Source organism: Apteryx rowi, unplaced genomic scaffold (genome assembly GCF_003343035.1).
Source record: "Apteryx rowi isolate R43461 unplaced genomic scaffold, aptRow1 scaffold_534, whole genome shotgun sequence".
Classification (NCBI taxonomy): Eukaryota; Metazoa; Chordata; class Aves; order Apterygiformes; family Apterygidae; genus Apteryx; species Apteryx rowi.
In genome coordinates, this window is record NW_020450799.1 from 545,103 (window position 1) to 560,542 (window position 15,440).

At 36.5% G+C, this 15,440-nt stretch overlaps 1 protein-coding gene across 1 annotated transcript in view; it reads right to left on the reverse strand.

The window, feature by feature from the left end:
- Positions 1-15,440, reverse strand: part of LOC112973317 (A-kinase anchor protein 6-like) — a gene marked incomplete at its 5' end in the record, with an annotated part of 161,848 nt that overhangs the window by 78,659 nt on the left and 67,749 nt on the right. The window contains 2 exons of the mRNA XM_026081047.1: positions 2,395-2,515; positions 8,304-8,452. Coding sequence (XP_025936832.1) covers positions 2,395-2,515; positions 8,304-8,452 — 270 coding nt within the window. The remainder of the gene's footprint in view (positions 1-2,394; positions 2,516-8,303; positions 8,453-15,440) is intronic.

Here is a 15,440-nt window from a genome sequence, read left to right on the forward strand (position 1 = left end):
TCCTTCCCATTCATAGATTCCTCAGGGGCAATGATTACTGTTGGTAATAGTGATACCACAGCAGGTTTCCTGGCAGAGGCAGCTTGCTGAGCTGGCTCAGAGGTACAATTACTTGTCAGCTCAATAACTGAGAAGAGGGATCTGTGGGTGTAGGAGAATCCACCAAAAAGCAGAGAGTACAATTAGCAGGTTCATATTTGAAGCTGTAACTGATAAAGAATGACTAAAGCAAGACCTGTGTTTTCATAACACCCCACATCATTGAGGAATTCTGATTATAATAGGTGCCTGAATGTCTCTCTACAGATTTCTTTCCCTACAGAGTAGAATGACTTCTGTGTTCACTGTGAAGTGTGGGCAGTGCTGATGCCACATAGCTGCTAGCACTAGGCAGACCAGCTAGGACTCTGAATAAGACCTCCTGAATAAATAGGGTGTCACTATGGATTAGAAGAAAGGTTTGCTAGGCTAGTTTTCTAGAACTATTAATACTGTTTTAAGGACATGATTCCTTTTTTTACTTGAATGTCTGAAATTAAGGATGATAAAGACTTAGTGATTTATGTGATCTTTCCTTTGCCAGTGCAGAATTGTTGCCTCAGTTACATTTGCTAATGTTTCCTTTTGTCTACTTTTAAATGTCTGAATTATGGGGATTTCAACACTACTTTGGGAGGTTTTTTTTTTTTTTAAAGGCTAGTAGATCTTAATGCCATTCACTCAAGCTTTTTACACTACCTGCAAATACTCATCCTACTTCATGGACACTCCTCAGTCATCTCTTAACCAAACTCCAAAGTTCTAGTTGTTTAGAATATTTGGGCTGACTGCTTAAGCTTTGTTCTTGTTCATATTGGCAGGTGGATTGTTCTCTTAAAATTTGATTTACATTTGTTGATTTTTTTAGTATAGGACTGAAACTAGTAGTTAGACTAGGCATGGTACAAACTGCTCTTATATAGACTAGCCCTACCAAAACACCTTATTCTGGACTCAAAAGAAACTTTTTATGCATTTCTGACATTGTTTATTCTGCCAGGACCAGGACAGTTAATGTGTAATTAAGTATGATTCGTATTTAGTGAGTTATAAAAAAAGATGTTATTACCTTTAAGAAATGACTGCCAAAGAAGAAATGGAGGCCACTGAATTAAACTCACTTGCAGCCTTATAGGCTGGATCTGAAACACATTTTCTATTTTAAAAAATATTTAACTCCTTTGACAACCTCCTCACTAGGTATGTTAAATAAAAGGACTAAAATTAGAATAAAATTTATGAAGAGCATCAAGAAATTAGGTTGCCAAAGCAAGAAAAAATAAATTATATTTAATAAATTATCAAATCATGCAACCACAGAAGAAAGAAAACAACTTCTATTTGACCTTGAATGTACCATTTATTCAATAAGAAATAAAAAAAAGCTAGAGGGTAGTTGTTTCTTGTCATTATACTGTTGCTGATTCTGTGGTTAGTTATTAATTTTATTTTTTATGATTCACAATCTGCTCTTTGAAATATGCCATATGCTCAAAGCAATTCAAGGATGACAACTGTCAGAATTATTCCAATAAAAATTGCCTAAATGAGGAAGATTTACTGCAGCCTGATATTTCTGTGGCAAGCCCCTCCTTTCTTTCCCCCACCACCCCTTATACACATAGACTAAAGCTTCTCAGACACACAGTGAAGCCTGAAACAGATCTAAGATCAAATCACGCATTTTGGGGAACTTCTTAAAAGTATTCACTAGCTAAAAGAAGTGATAAAGCTTCTGGGCTAAGCCTTCTATGACAAATAAGGGAAACAGTGTACCTATATGTTAGACAAAGACCCTACAATCAATATGCAAGTTCAAAATCATTTTGCTGAAATCACAAGCAAGTGTATTGACTTAACATGACAATGTCTGCTTTATGTATAACTAATAAAAATTAAATTGGAAGAGTCCTGTATCCTGGCAGCAGCAAACCAAAAAATCAAGGCAAATTTCTTTCTTCCCAGAAAAGGTCTGAAAGGTGGATAAAAATCCAGCTGAAAGCTCCAATCAAAACACATTTTGTTAAATGCAACCATTTCATTTTTTTTCCTTCATTTTGTTTCAGTCTATTTATTAATGCAGTTTCATTTATTTCTATTCATCTTGAAGACAAATCTTTGTCCTTCTATAGAATTACACCAAATAGAATGTGATAAAGGGAACTTTCTTGCAATTATGATGTCGGTGCAGGCTGTCAGCGCACAGGGGATGGAAATGAGGTTGGGGACAGGGAAGGGAATTCTAATAGACACCATGATACATACAATGAACGCAGAGATATCCTGTGAGAGAAAGACTTGTCAAGCTAATCAGATCTTCTATAGCTAGGTAAAGGCAGTAACGGTAGCGCTAACCTTGTAAAGATGCTGCTGCTGCTCCTCTGACATCATCAGGTCATGGCTGTCCATCACGATGGATTCCATGTCAATCAGCCAATCCCAGAGCTCCTGGTATTCGGAATCAAAGTCCAAAAGGCTGTAGATAAGGAATAAAATGTATTATGCATAAATACAGGGTAGTTGTTAAAATCTTGTATTAGAATAATATATTCTTGAAAACTCGTGATGTTCCTAGTTCTATTTCTAAAGAGACGTTCTGTATTTATACAGAGTGGATGAAAATGAAAACTGAAATCCAATTTAAGCCAGTGCCATGACCTAAATTCAGTGGCTGATGCTAGATCCTGACAACTGTTGGCATACTGCATTTGCTTCAAAAATTTTGAAATAGAAATCCCCCATAAATAATGTTGTTTAATAGTTTTTAAAGTGCTGACTTTATATTGAGCAAACTTTGCAACAATCATCTTGATATAATTCATATAAAAATATTACTTTCATAGAAAAATGACTCAATCCATTCAACCATCCCTCTGCTGTCTATCAGCCCATCTCTGTAAATATCCTACATTTATTTTCATGGATGAGTAGCTAGCATTTCAACCTAACGCCTTAAGATAGGCTTGAGTGAATATGGTAAGCCAGTGAGAACTAAGGCCAGATACAGTATTAGACAGGTGTTCCCTACAGACATGTAAGAAACAAAGGTAAGGACAGGAAGTCAAAACAATGAATCCTTGAATAGCTGGCAATCATTAAAATTCAAAGGAGGATCACTACGGTTTTCAACAAAATAAATCATTAGAATAAGGAGCTTAAAAGGATTAATGTGATTCTCTATTGAAAGTCTAGTGAATAAGTAAAGCATAGATTCTTCTAAAACACTGTGATACAAGACAGAAGGTACATGCTGAAAAACTGCACATTCGTCAGAAAGATACCCCTTGGAAAGGAATCTTTAAACTTGCAGAATTGGAACTAACAAAAGCCTTGTCGTAGCACCAACATCCCCCATAATAATCAAACAATATTGCGTGTTCCACCAAAGCTCATTTCTCCAATTCTTAAAAACTTTCTTAATTTTCCACATCTTTAGCAAATACCCGTGCAAAAATTAGCAGTATTGCAACAGAGAAACAAAAAAACCCCATGTTTTTATATGTTATTAATACTATAGCAGTTTCAGTTGTTATTAACTAGAGTATCATATGCATGGTAGTTTTGAAACCTTATAGATAAAGGTGTGACAAGTAGAACTGTCTTTTTGGAAGAAAGAAAGCAAGACAGAAGAAAGCACAGAAGAAAGCATCTCATTTTCAATGAGATGACAACAAAGAAACCTTGTATAATGCACAGGTGTCGATTCCTGCTTCTGAAGTAACTCTCTAGATTAATCCACTGTATTTAGTATACTTATACTCAATAATTTATGAGAGGCGTACTTGCTAAAGATTGCTCAGTGTCCTGAGAAGATAAGCAATGCTGCTATTATAAAGAAGAGCTAGCATAAAAGGCCAAGTTACTATTGTTGAAAAATAGTAGTTTCATTTGGAGTTCGGGGCATTTCTCCTGTTTCAGAAGGTATTTGGCTCAGATCTCATTTTGAAACTAAAATAAAACTAAACTCCATTTCAAATGGTATATATGCAATGAAACAATCTTTATCCATTCCTCAGAGAAATGTATAACCCTTCTGTATCTTCAGTATCTATTGCTTCTTTTTTTCCATTATGTCTTATCCAAAAATTATCCTAAGTCATAAAACTGACAGGTAGTTACTAAAAAACATATTTTATGTTGTAAGAGGCCAGATTTCATTTTATGTAAATTGGTATAGTTTCAGTTGCGCTTGGTCATTTTGTACCCGTTGAAAATCTGAATCAAGACAAGAAGATGACTGGAATCAAACCCTAGATCCAATGCTCAACACCTTCTGCCGCGAGAATGGGATGGGATGTGTTTGGAAACAAAACCAGAAGGTGGCCTGGAAATTTAACACAACTTGTAGAATACATGTATGTGCTCGATCCAAACACCTGCTTTCTCTGTGGGTCTATAAAACCACAGTCTAGATTTGTCCTCTTATCAGTGTAAAAGAATTAATTGATCCTTTAAAGACACAGGAAAGCAGTTGGCCCTGACCTTTACAAAACACATGTAAGCACTAGGAAACAGCTGAGCAGTCTGATTTCTAACTAACCTTCTAAACAGCAACTCAACCCAAAATGACGAGTGAGGGAAACAGGATGCATTGGAAAAAGCCCAAGAAGGGATGTAAGGCTTACAGGGATTTTTTTCATAGTTTAAATACTTTTCTCTTTCTTGTTTTCTGCTGTAAAATAAAGTCAACTGGAAACACTTTTAGGCAAACTATGGCAGTCATCTGCCTGAGCCTGAAGATAGTGAAGGCAGCCTACGAGCATCATCTATGTATTTTTTTGAATTTGACTGCAATATTTTTAATAGTTCTGAAATAACTCTGATTTTTTCAAAAAATACTTTCTTTTTAAAATTAATGCCCTACATCTAAATTGAAATGCTGATTACTATCAATTTGGAAAAGGATGTAAAGTAATAAGCCCCTAAAAAGATATTAACAAAAACCAGCAAATGTAGGATCAGTGACCAGTTAAGATTAAAATGTAACTGTCAGTATTTCTGTGGTATATTGAAAATTCCTTTTATATTGAGAATCAAGTTTTTTCTGTGCTTAGCAGGTCATTTTCATATTGCCTCAGGCAGAATCAAGGAAAGCATAACTTCTGAAATACTGTATCTGTGTTACAGATGCAGGAACCATACAAATGAACTAATTTTGGTAGATTATCCAAATCCACCAAGTGCTAAAAAAAGTCATCTTTTTATTTTATTTTATGCAAAACATAGTCCTCCATTAAAAGTACCCAAACATTGCCAGTAAGMATAGTATAAGATTAGCTAAAGGGCAGGTAACTACATCTTCCTTAGTGTAGATTATGGTTAATAAACTAAAATCATTAGCTACATAATAATTAAATGACATTAAGAAGTGTGTTTTATCTTGGTAAACAGGGAATCAGATATGCAGAGTTACATGTCTAATCCCTTGAACCCTAAACATATTTCTTAAAATGTGGACATCAGTTTATTATTTTGAATGAAAATTCATGAGCGCCCTTCTCATGAGAAAACCAGCTTGTCTATGGCATTAATAAATAAAAAGGAATGTGGAGCTATTTATTTCCATCAGCTTTTTTCCCCATGTTTAACACATACTTCCAGTCTGTTTTATTTCTTTGATGGCAAAACTCACATGGCATTTAGAAATACTGTAAGCATACTGGTACACCTGCCAAAAAATTCAGCCAGACAAAAAATTCTTTCATGTTTCTGGATCATCATTTGTTGGAACTCCTTTCCATACATGTGTTTTTTTATGGAGGTTATAGAAGAAATCAAATTTCTGACCTTGAAAACTTTAAAATTGCTTTATATTCTGTGCTTATTTGGAGCCTTCTATAATGCATTTACCTCAGAGCCCCATCCATAAAGCCCCAATACTAGCTGACGAAAAGATCCCAAGACCTGGCTTTCATGCTATGAAATGCTGTTATAGCATAATTCCCAGTGATATCTCTACAAATTCCTCACTGGTTTTGATGGGGTGGAAGATCTCCAACCATATCTGCCATAACGTTTTGCAGTTGCTCTCAGCTTTTCTTGGTTACTCCCTGTTGCCTGGATAGACATTGTTCTCATGCAATGGATACCCACTCTCTTCTCTTCATTGACCCTTTAGCCATTTTCATGTCATTGCAACATTCAAACTTCTACAGGAAATCTTCTGTTCTTCACCTTGGTCTGCAGATACCACCTTAACTATCTCAGTTTAGCTATTTCCTACACAAAATCTCCCAATCTTTTACCCAACAATGTACACAATTTTCCATCTACAGTAATGCTAGTTCTCCCTGTGAACACTTTTTTTTTTTTTTTTTTACCTAGCCCAAACTTCCATAAGAACAAATGGAATGATACTCTAATTTTCCCAGTTATTTAAACTGGCCCCTTTTTTGTAGAGACCTCAAAGTCTCTAGCTGATCATCCTGCTACGGAAATTCTGTCCACAGCTTTCATGCTGTAGGGAACTGTTGTATAAACCTTATTTTCAAAGAGCCATATGTTTGCAATTGAAAGACAATTCCATAGTGCTCAATACAATACTTCAAGCTGGTTCAACTAGAAGTTTTCCATCTGAATTCAGCCCAACGCATATTCTACACTGGCTGAAAATGTGGTATTGTATCCGTCTTTCTCCAGACCTTTAGCTCCGCAAGCCATTGTTGAGCCTACAAGGCCTGGCATGGCCATGAAGGCCCAGGGAGTTGGCCCAAGACTTAAATCTAGGTCACAGCATAGGAAAGATGGGGAACCCTATCAGATTACCATCACCAGTAATAGGCATGAAATTACAGGTGCATTCAAGTGCCACACTATTTGTTTTACCTGCAAAATCAGGTATGTAGAGGTATAAGTTGGATTTTTGCCATGAGGTTTAAAGCTTTGGAGTCCCTGTCCTCAATAAAATCAAAGCCTGTTAATGTCTGCCAAGACATTCCTATGTCCCATGCAAAATCCCAGCCTTAAGTCTTGCTCACTTTCAACTGTGACTGCAAAATTAGAAGCTGTTTTTGAACATTTAGCCTCCAGTGCACATTTATATACATATACACACCAATTCTGAACAAATTATTTTTACGGTTGGCACTAGCTACACTAGCACGCTTGAGAATCTGACAGATTTCTGCATATGTAATCAAGATCTCAGTAATCCTACATAATTAGCCCACATCAACTTTTCTAAAACAGTCATCTTTCCATATAATAGGAGGGGATGTTTACAAGGCTCATTTATCTTTAGAGTTGGTAATTTAATAAAACTGTTTCCAAGACCTCAACACTGAGTTAACGATTGGAGAAGGAAGTTCTGGAGATAAAGAGCTCAAGAGCACCTCAGTAAATGATTTTCCTTACAGAGGAAATAGAAGGGAAAAGTTCCACTGTATTTACTCGTTAGCAGAAAACTTGTATCGGGATGAGGATGTACCCAATCAGTAAGCACTGGTCAGCTCCTTTGAACTATCTTTGTCCAGCACTATCAGTGACTAACTGGTATGTTTTCGTGTACGTTTAGGGGAGCTGGCAGTTGGTAGGTATGGTTTTAAAAAGGTCTTCAAGAAAGTCTTAAACCAGAACAACAAGCAATTCTTGCTTGTGAAAAAGGGAGGGGCAGCCATTCTAGAAAAGCTTCATTTTAGCACATTTCAGTGATTAATATGTCCATGATTCTTTGCTCAAATTGCCAAGTAGTTGTGCATACATACATACATAAATACATACACACACGTGTGTGTGTGTGTGTTGGTTAAAAAACATTGAGATGACCAACTCAAGAGAAAACAGTTAAAACTGCATCTTTCTAAGCATACAAAACTGGGTAATATTTGAACAGGTAAACTGTAAGTGACCGTCTTCACATTCATCTTTCCTCTTCACTAGTGGAATTATGATTATAGAGAATTGGCTTTGAGAGGTACTAACATGTTATGAAAATACTTCACTGAAAGATACTAAGAAATAAAAAGAAATGAATAAATTGGAGGAGAAAAGCCTGAAGCCTAAGGACATGTAACATGTTTTAAATGGAAATATTGGATTGCTATTAGATAAAATTAGGTAGTCCTATGAACAAAACATAATTTAGATAAATTAGCCAGAACTCATTAATTTTTGCATTAATATATGAAAAAAAAGTATAGAGAGTTTCCCCCTGCCTCTTGGCCTAGGAAGGAAAATCCTGGTTAACTTAGAAGTAAGAAAAAGTATATCATGTAAAAAAAATACAGATCAGTAAGAATAAAACAACAAAAAGAATAGTTCCCTACCCATTACTTCCCACTGTGTGAACTTTTGACATATCAGCAAACTCTTCCTTTCGCTTGCTACTACTGTTGTACTGCTCACTGTACAGCTTTAAGGACATCTGTTCAACAGCATCTCTTTGTGCTTCCAGATAGCATAGCTGAACCTCAGCCTAGAGAAAGAAAACAAAGAGAAAAAACAGATTTATTTTTTTTAATTCAGAAAGAATGCATTTAAAACAACTACTTTTAGACTGCAACAAACAATTTAACCAAGAGGAATATTCACACTATAATTTTTCTCTTTGCATGATACTCAAAAAGGCTGAATCAATAAATCAGATGAAAGTACAGTGTATTCCCAATTGTTAGAAGTGAACTATTTAGGCTTCCACTGGAGCATGTGCTACATATTCCATGAGACGTACATCCAATCAAATGCTGCATAAAAATGTTTGGACGTGACTGAAAAAAATATTAGAAATCATACACTATGACAGAAAAAGTAGGTATATAAATAACATTTCCACAGGTTTCAAGACTCATCTTGTTAACACATTGCCTGTGCACCACAGTTAAAGCCATACTGCTGTAGATATTTTTGTTTTAAATAGTAAGTGTAAACAAAAACAAGCAAATTGGCATTATTCACATTCTGCTTTCTCCTATCTGGTTTCCACTGATTACTCAGCAATTTTGATTGCAAGGAAAAAGGCAATAACTTAGAGGTGCTGTTTTCCATCAGACTCTGACTGTCCAAAAGAATGTTGAATAATATTTGGCATCATAGCTTATTGAATAGACTATTTATTGCAGCTGTGGTGATCAGTTTGATTCTGGGGCTCAGCACCAGATGATATGAGGATGAAATCTGCTGTTTGCCACACTTGCCCTTAGGAACAGGGAAGAGAACAGAGGGTAGAAGAAGTTAAGAAGTACTTTGGGACCGATATGCTATTGTTTTCTTCTAATATGCTTTACCAAAAAAAAAAAAAAACCAAAAAAACCCACACATTACAAATTCTGATAATGCTTCAAAACCTGCTACTTCTGTGTAACTACATACCCTATTCCCATTAGGAGAATGCCTGCTTAGCTATGTGATACTACGACAAATAAATGCAACAAACATTGAGGAAATGATGTACAGGAGCTCTCCTACAAATTCTACTGCAGGAGGCAGGGAAGAGAAGGGCGGGGGGGGATGATGGGTGCTTGCCGACAGCTTGGCAGAGCTGCTGGTCCGTGGAGCCAGGGCAGCTGTAAAGAGAACAGAAGGAGAAGGGCAATTGCAAAGTCTAGACTAAGGAAAAATGCAGGCAAGTGAAGAGAAATAGGCATTGAAGACTGTCAGTAAAGTAAGTCTGAAAGAAAGCTGGAATGTCTTTATAAGCTTGTGATGACAGCAGTTATGAGTGTTTGCTTATACCTTGCTTTAGCACTGATACCATTTTTGCTGAGTAGTAGTATAACTGATGTGGAAATGCCATTTCCATTTTAAACTTCTCTTTCAAACATATACAGCTTTCTCTCCCAGTAGCTTCTTACAGTGAAGTTTGCTACATTTGGCTGTAAATCCCAAAATGTTTTTGAGAAATTTAAAAAAAAAATCTAGCAATTTTCCAAGGAGATAGGAGATGAAAATCTTAATTAAACCATTCAGGTCTTTTAGTGCATATGTAAATGAAATACCAGGTTTCCATACCTAACCCAAAGCAACATGGAATGAAACCACGCAAAGTTACCAGTGCAGAAGCAATACTTGAATACAAGACAACTAGTGGGGACTGGTAGGGACCATCCAGTTTGTGAGAGTAGATCACTACAGTTAAATAGAGCTTTAAAACATACTGTTTTCAGAAACTATAACTAAAACTGCTGTTTACAGAACTCAGAAACTACCAAAAGAAGCAAATAAACAAATAACATCTTATTCTGACTCCCCCACCACATACAAGTACATTTTCCTTTAGGTTGGTAAACAATCTCCTTCCATAGGCTAAAGGGGTTCCTGGTTGAATTTCCTTTTCAGAAGGATTTTTCACCAGCAAGGATAATCTTTCAGCTGAGCTTTACTTACTTTGATGCCTTTCTGCATTCTGCGCTGTCCGTGTAAGTGTTTGCATTTGCTCTTTTATTTTTACCAGAAAGCACTTATTCATTAACTTTTTATTTTAGTTAGGATTGAGGTGGCACTTTCAGTCTAAACCCCTATTGTGAGTGACTGGTAACTTTCCAAACAATTACCTTAAAAAAAAAAACTTCCATGATTACTTTAAGCCTAGAGGTGAATTTTTTTGGAATAATTAAAGCAAATAACTTCACTGGTTCTCAGGATGGAATTGGAAATGGAGATAACTAGAGCAATTATTMTTCTTGTTTTTTTTCCTATTTCAATTTTTTTTTAATTTAAATTATATACAAAAAACTCAATTCAAACTCAAAGTACTCTGAAAGCATGGAATTCCAAAGATTAGGCTTTCGCATGTAACCTAAACTCTAGAACATCCTGCATATATGAATTAAAACTCAGGTCTAAATTATATGAACACATGCTATTTCTCAAATAGCACAACTATTCCAGTACTTCAGACTCACATTTTTGGTATTTTCTAATTTCCCTTCCATATTTATTCTATATTTTAAAAGAAAAAAAAAAGAAGAAATAGAAAAGTCAAGGCAGCTGACTCTTTCAGTCAGCTTTCTCAGACTTTCAGTCTCTGCTGACTTGCAAAAATGTTTGCAAACAGGTAAAAACTTTAATGGATATGAAAAAYAGGAGAAGAAAAAGGAAGATGAAATAGAGTAGTGGGGAAAATGAAAAACAGGACAAAAAGAGTAAGTAAATATGCGGGGAGGGATGTATGAGTACCCACTATTTCTTCCTCACCGTCTCCACAGCTATCAGGCCCTCCTGTGCTGAAGATTATGAACTCCATTAACACCATATTCTATGACTCCTGCTCCTCTACAAGCAATTGTGTCCCAGATTCTCTACCTCAGAAATATGGTCCCGCTATAAATCAACTACTTTTATTTTCAAACCCAACTGCTCTCTTCAACTACTATGAACATTTACAGCAACTGAAACTCAGGCAGCATAGACTTTCAGATGGATCTCTCTGATTTCTTTTGTGTATGAATTCATCTATCACACTGCTGTACTTTTTCATCCCTGTTCTACTGATTTCAACTGCAAATGCAGAGAGGCTTTGAAGACCTTGAGGGGGTATTGATCAGCCTAAGTTTCAAAAAGCTACATTCTGCAGAAGCTGAACTAACAGGCACCGTCTAGAAAATGTTTGGTATAGCACAGATGTACAAGTAAATCTACTGCAGTTTATTCTCATCTTAAGATCTGTAGTGGTAATGAAGCACTAGCTTTGCAGTATTCTGGCAGAATACAGTAGCTTCTTTATTAATTGCTAATCAAAGATAGAAAAGTTACTTGTTTTACCTTCTACCTTATTTTGAGAGCGCCATGGAACAACGTCTGCATTTTCAGATAGATACACTTTCTTTTTACTTAACAGAACAGTGAGAACTTAATCTCTATCACTAACACACCACTATGAACATGGATGTCTAGCAAATCCTGAGAAAGGCTAATGAGATATGCATCACCCCAAATATATATAATAGAAATTGGGTGGGAGACAACTGTTCATCTTAATGTCCCAATGCAAAAGTGGAGTTTAACTCCTTCTTTCAGAGGAAGTAGTTAGTTAAAGCATGTGAAAAAACCAACTACATTAAAAGAAAAGAAAAGCAAGGAATGATAATCAGCAATATTGACGACTGCCGGGTCACCAGCTACAAAACAGAAATTAACTTTGTGCTTTCTGCTTCATGATGCTTTGATAAGAGATCATTCTTCCAATAAAGACACAGCTGAAAAGATGCTGGTGATGGTCAGGTTAAACACATGTACAGATTCTGTAATAGTCACTGTCCTACCATGAAGGAATGAGTTTACAGTATTCATTTGTAAATTAAATGGGGATACTTCCAGTAATCTGAGGACACAACTCTGATTTTTCTGAGTGTGGAAGATCCAGTCTCTGAACAAGACTGAAAAAACCGTTTTCTGTGGGGGAAAACTACACTAGTGCCAAACATTCTGTTTTAGTAATCGGTTAATAATGGTAAATATTAAATAAAGGCTGTCTTCAGAAAGCTCATTTTTCAAAAAGCAAGAGTTTATAAATAAACTGAGGGAGCCTGGGTGCAGATTCTGTTCCTTAAGACTGGCTCTGCATGTCAACATAAAATGTCCTTTACTATACAGGACACTATATAACACAAAGGGGTAATCACTGACAATAACAAATCAATGAAAATACATTGTATTTCTTGTTAGACCTACATGTTAGAATGACCTTATTCTGAAGTGAAGAAAGACAAGACACTGGATAATGGCTGTTGCTGTGTGAGGAAGGAAGGAGACGGAGAGGTTATATTGTATACAGAGTGTCAACTGAGAGACTCAAAATTTACACCAATGTAAACTGGAGATGAGAACTCAGTGCTAGTGTTGTTCTGCTGTCAAAAATTTTTATATTGGAATACACTAAAATAAATATTACTGAATTGCTGTAGAAAGGAAAATATTTTCAAACACTGTTTCCTAGGGAGCATAAGTCTTCTGTTATGAACTACGTTACTGTAAGCAAACTATTCTGTTTTTTAAATATTCAAATTACAATACAGTCAGTTGAATTTGAATTATGGAAGTAGCATATCTTGCATTATCCCTTCTGTACAGTGCTGTAGGAAAGCTATATTACTACTCTAGACTGTAATTACTATAGAATTACATATGAAATGCACACAAAGTTTAGTTCCTCAGCCATTAGTTGAACTTAAGCTGGATAAAAATACTGTCTCTTAAATTAAAGCACATGTACCAGTGTTTGCCAGATAAGGAGTGGTCGGATGGTATTCTGCCGCACGTACACTTCGAAGGTTCATCTATATGTATACTTTATAGCAATGCAAACTGAGTTGCATCATTCTAAAAGGATGCACATCCAAAGAGCTTGGCACTCTTTATATCCTTATAATTGGTGAATTTCTTGACAAATTTTATCCTTGTTAGAACTGGGAGTAATTCCTTACCAGAATTAAGTTGCATCACAGCAGCATTTATGTGGTCATATCTGTGCCTTGAAGGATTTTTCTTCTGTTTTCCATCAGAGTGTTCTGACTACTTATCCACATTATAAAGTTGTGGAGAAGGTTTTATTACCGGATACAAAATAGACCCTGACTCTGTCTCAGATGCAGCCACTGAATAAGATGACGTTGAGGAGCACAGGGCTCACAGTATCTTCCATGGAGATGCAGCTTACAGATGGACTTCTTTGGTACTCAGGAGTTTGATCAAAGGCCCTGCAAGGAGCTGATCATCCACCACACCATCCCCACTGCCAGCCAACAGGTCTTTTGTACCTGAAGACACTTAGGATGCAAGGAGCACTTCCAAGGCGTCATCTAGGCATTTTAAGTGTCATTATATAACAAGCATTTGTTTTTGCTCCTGAAGCAGGATAGTGACTCTTCTTTTTTTGTCTTTTTTTCCCCTCCCTCTCCATAATYTAAATGGGGACCTTGCTGCAGCTTATTTCTTTTTCAGTCTGTTACCCTTCCTGGTTTTGGCTCCCCTGTCTCTTCCATCTTTCATCCTGTGCGCTCTCTTCAGGACTGAATCAGATTAAAAAATAATCCTGTATCATAAAATGTGTTTACTGAGAGCTGAACATTTGATAGTCCTATTACAAAGGACACGCTGTGTTTTGATCATGCAGGAAATTAATTGTTAATCAGGGCATGCTTGTTACCAGTTAAAATCTTAGCAAAGTGTTTTTATCAGCATAAATCTCAGAAATGCTTTTATATCAGTAATAACTTTATCACTTTGTTTTTCAGCGTACTAAAAGTTTTGCAACAATATGAAACCTCCACGTAGAGGACTGTTACTGGTCAAGGTATTTAAACTCACTGTAGACCTACAGTAACATCACAATGAATTTTAAGCCTGTCCATGGGGCCATAAAATGAAATTTTAGGTAGAGTAGGGCTGTGTCATAGCAAAGAGGGCTGCCTTCTCCCAGGTTCCCAAACAGAGCCATAGAACTAGCATTAAAAAAAAAAAAAAAAAAAAAAGCCAGTAAATAATAGCAATATGTTTTTGCAGGTTTCCCTTGGCTTTCAGAAATATGTAGTTTTTGCTGTTTTGTTAAAAAGATTATGAACATGCTCTGTGACTTTACAACTGTCTGTAGAAGCACAAATGCAATTGGTAGCATGGCCTCAGCAGCACTGTCTGACCAAATCCATAGTGGTATTCTGATAATGCTGTTAATTTGAAATCTGGACCTCAGGTGTCTAATTCCTGGCTGTCCCCATGCCTTTGGCTCTGTTCAGTGTAAAATTAAATACACTACAAGAGTGTGGCATGCCCTGTGCAGCAAACACATCTCAGCTGTGGATCTAGAATAGTACCCTGTATCACAAATGCCAAAAACATTGAAGAAAAGCAAGAAAGGATTAACCTCTCCAAAGTCTTCCAAGATTGCAAATAAGTTCTGACAACAGCCTCTCAAAATTGCAAGGTGAAAAAAATCTTTGTAAGAAAGGAAACCGAACAGTGGGCAGTAACTTGCTACTTTTCTCGTCTTGCAGGTCTGCACCTCCAGCCTGCAGAACAGAAGAGTGACAGGCAGGACACAAAAGGAGGGTTGGTAATAATCAAGGAGCAGGTGGAGAAAAGGCTTGCTTTGACAAGGAAGCTCACAGAAGAGCTGCGATGACAGAACAGTGCCTGCTAAAACCAGGCACTGTAGACAAATTAACAAAGATGCAGATCCAGCTGAACACATCAACATATTTATTAGAGTGCATTTCATCAAATCTGCCACTTGCCTTCCAACTTCTTCAGTGACATCTCTTTGCATGCCACAGCAATCGCAAGCCTGAACAGTCCCATTCCTACAGACCTTGAAGAACATGTCCTATTAAAGTAGCAATTCATCAATACAACCTTCTGGCTTAGTTTTTTTCCAGTCTGGCAGAGCAAACAATTCATTACAGGAGGTCAGAACACAGATACTTGTACCCAAAAACAAGGTTAAATATATTTCCAGGCCAGCCTCAACATCC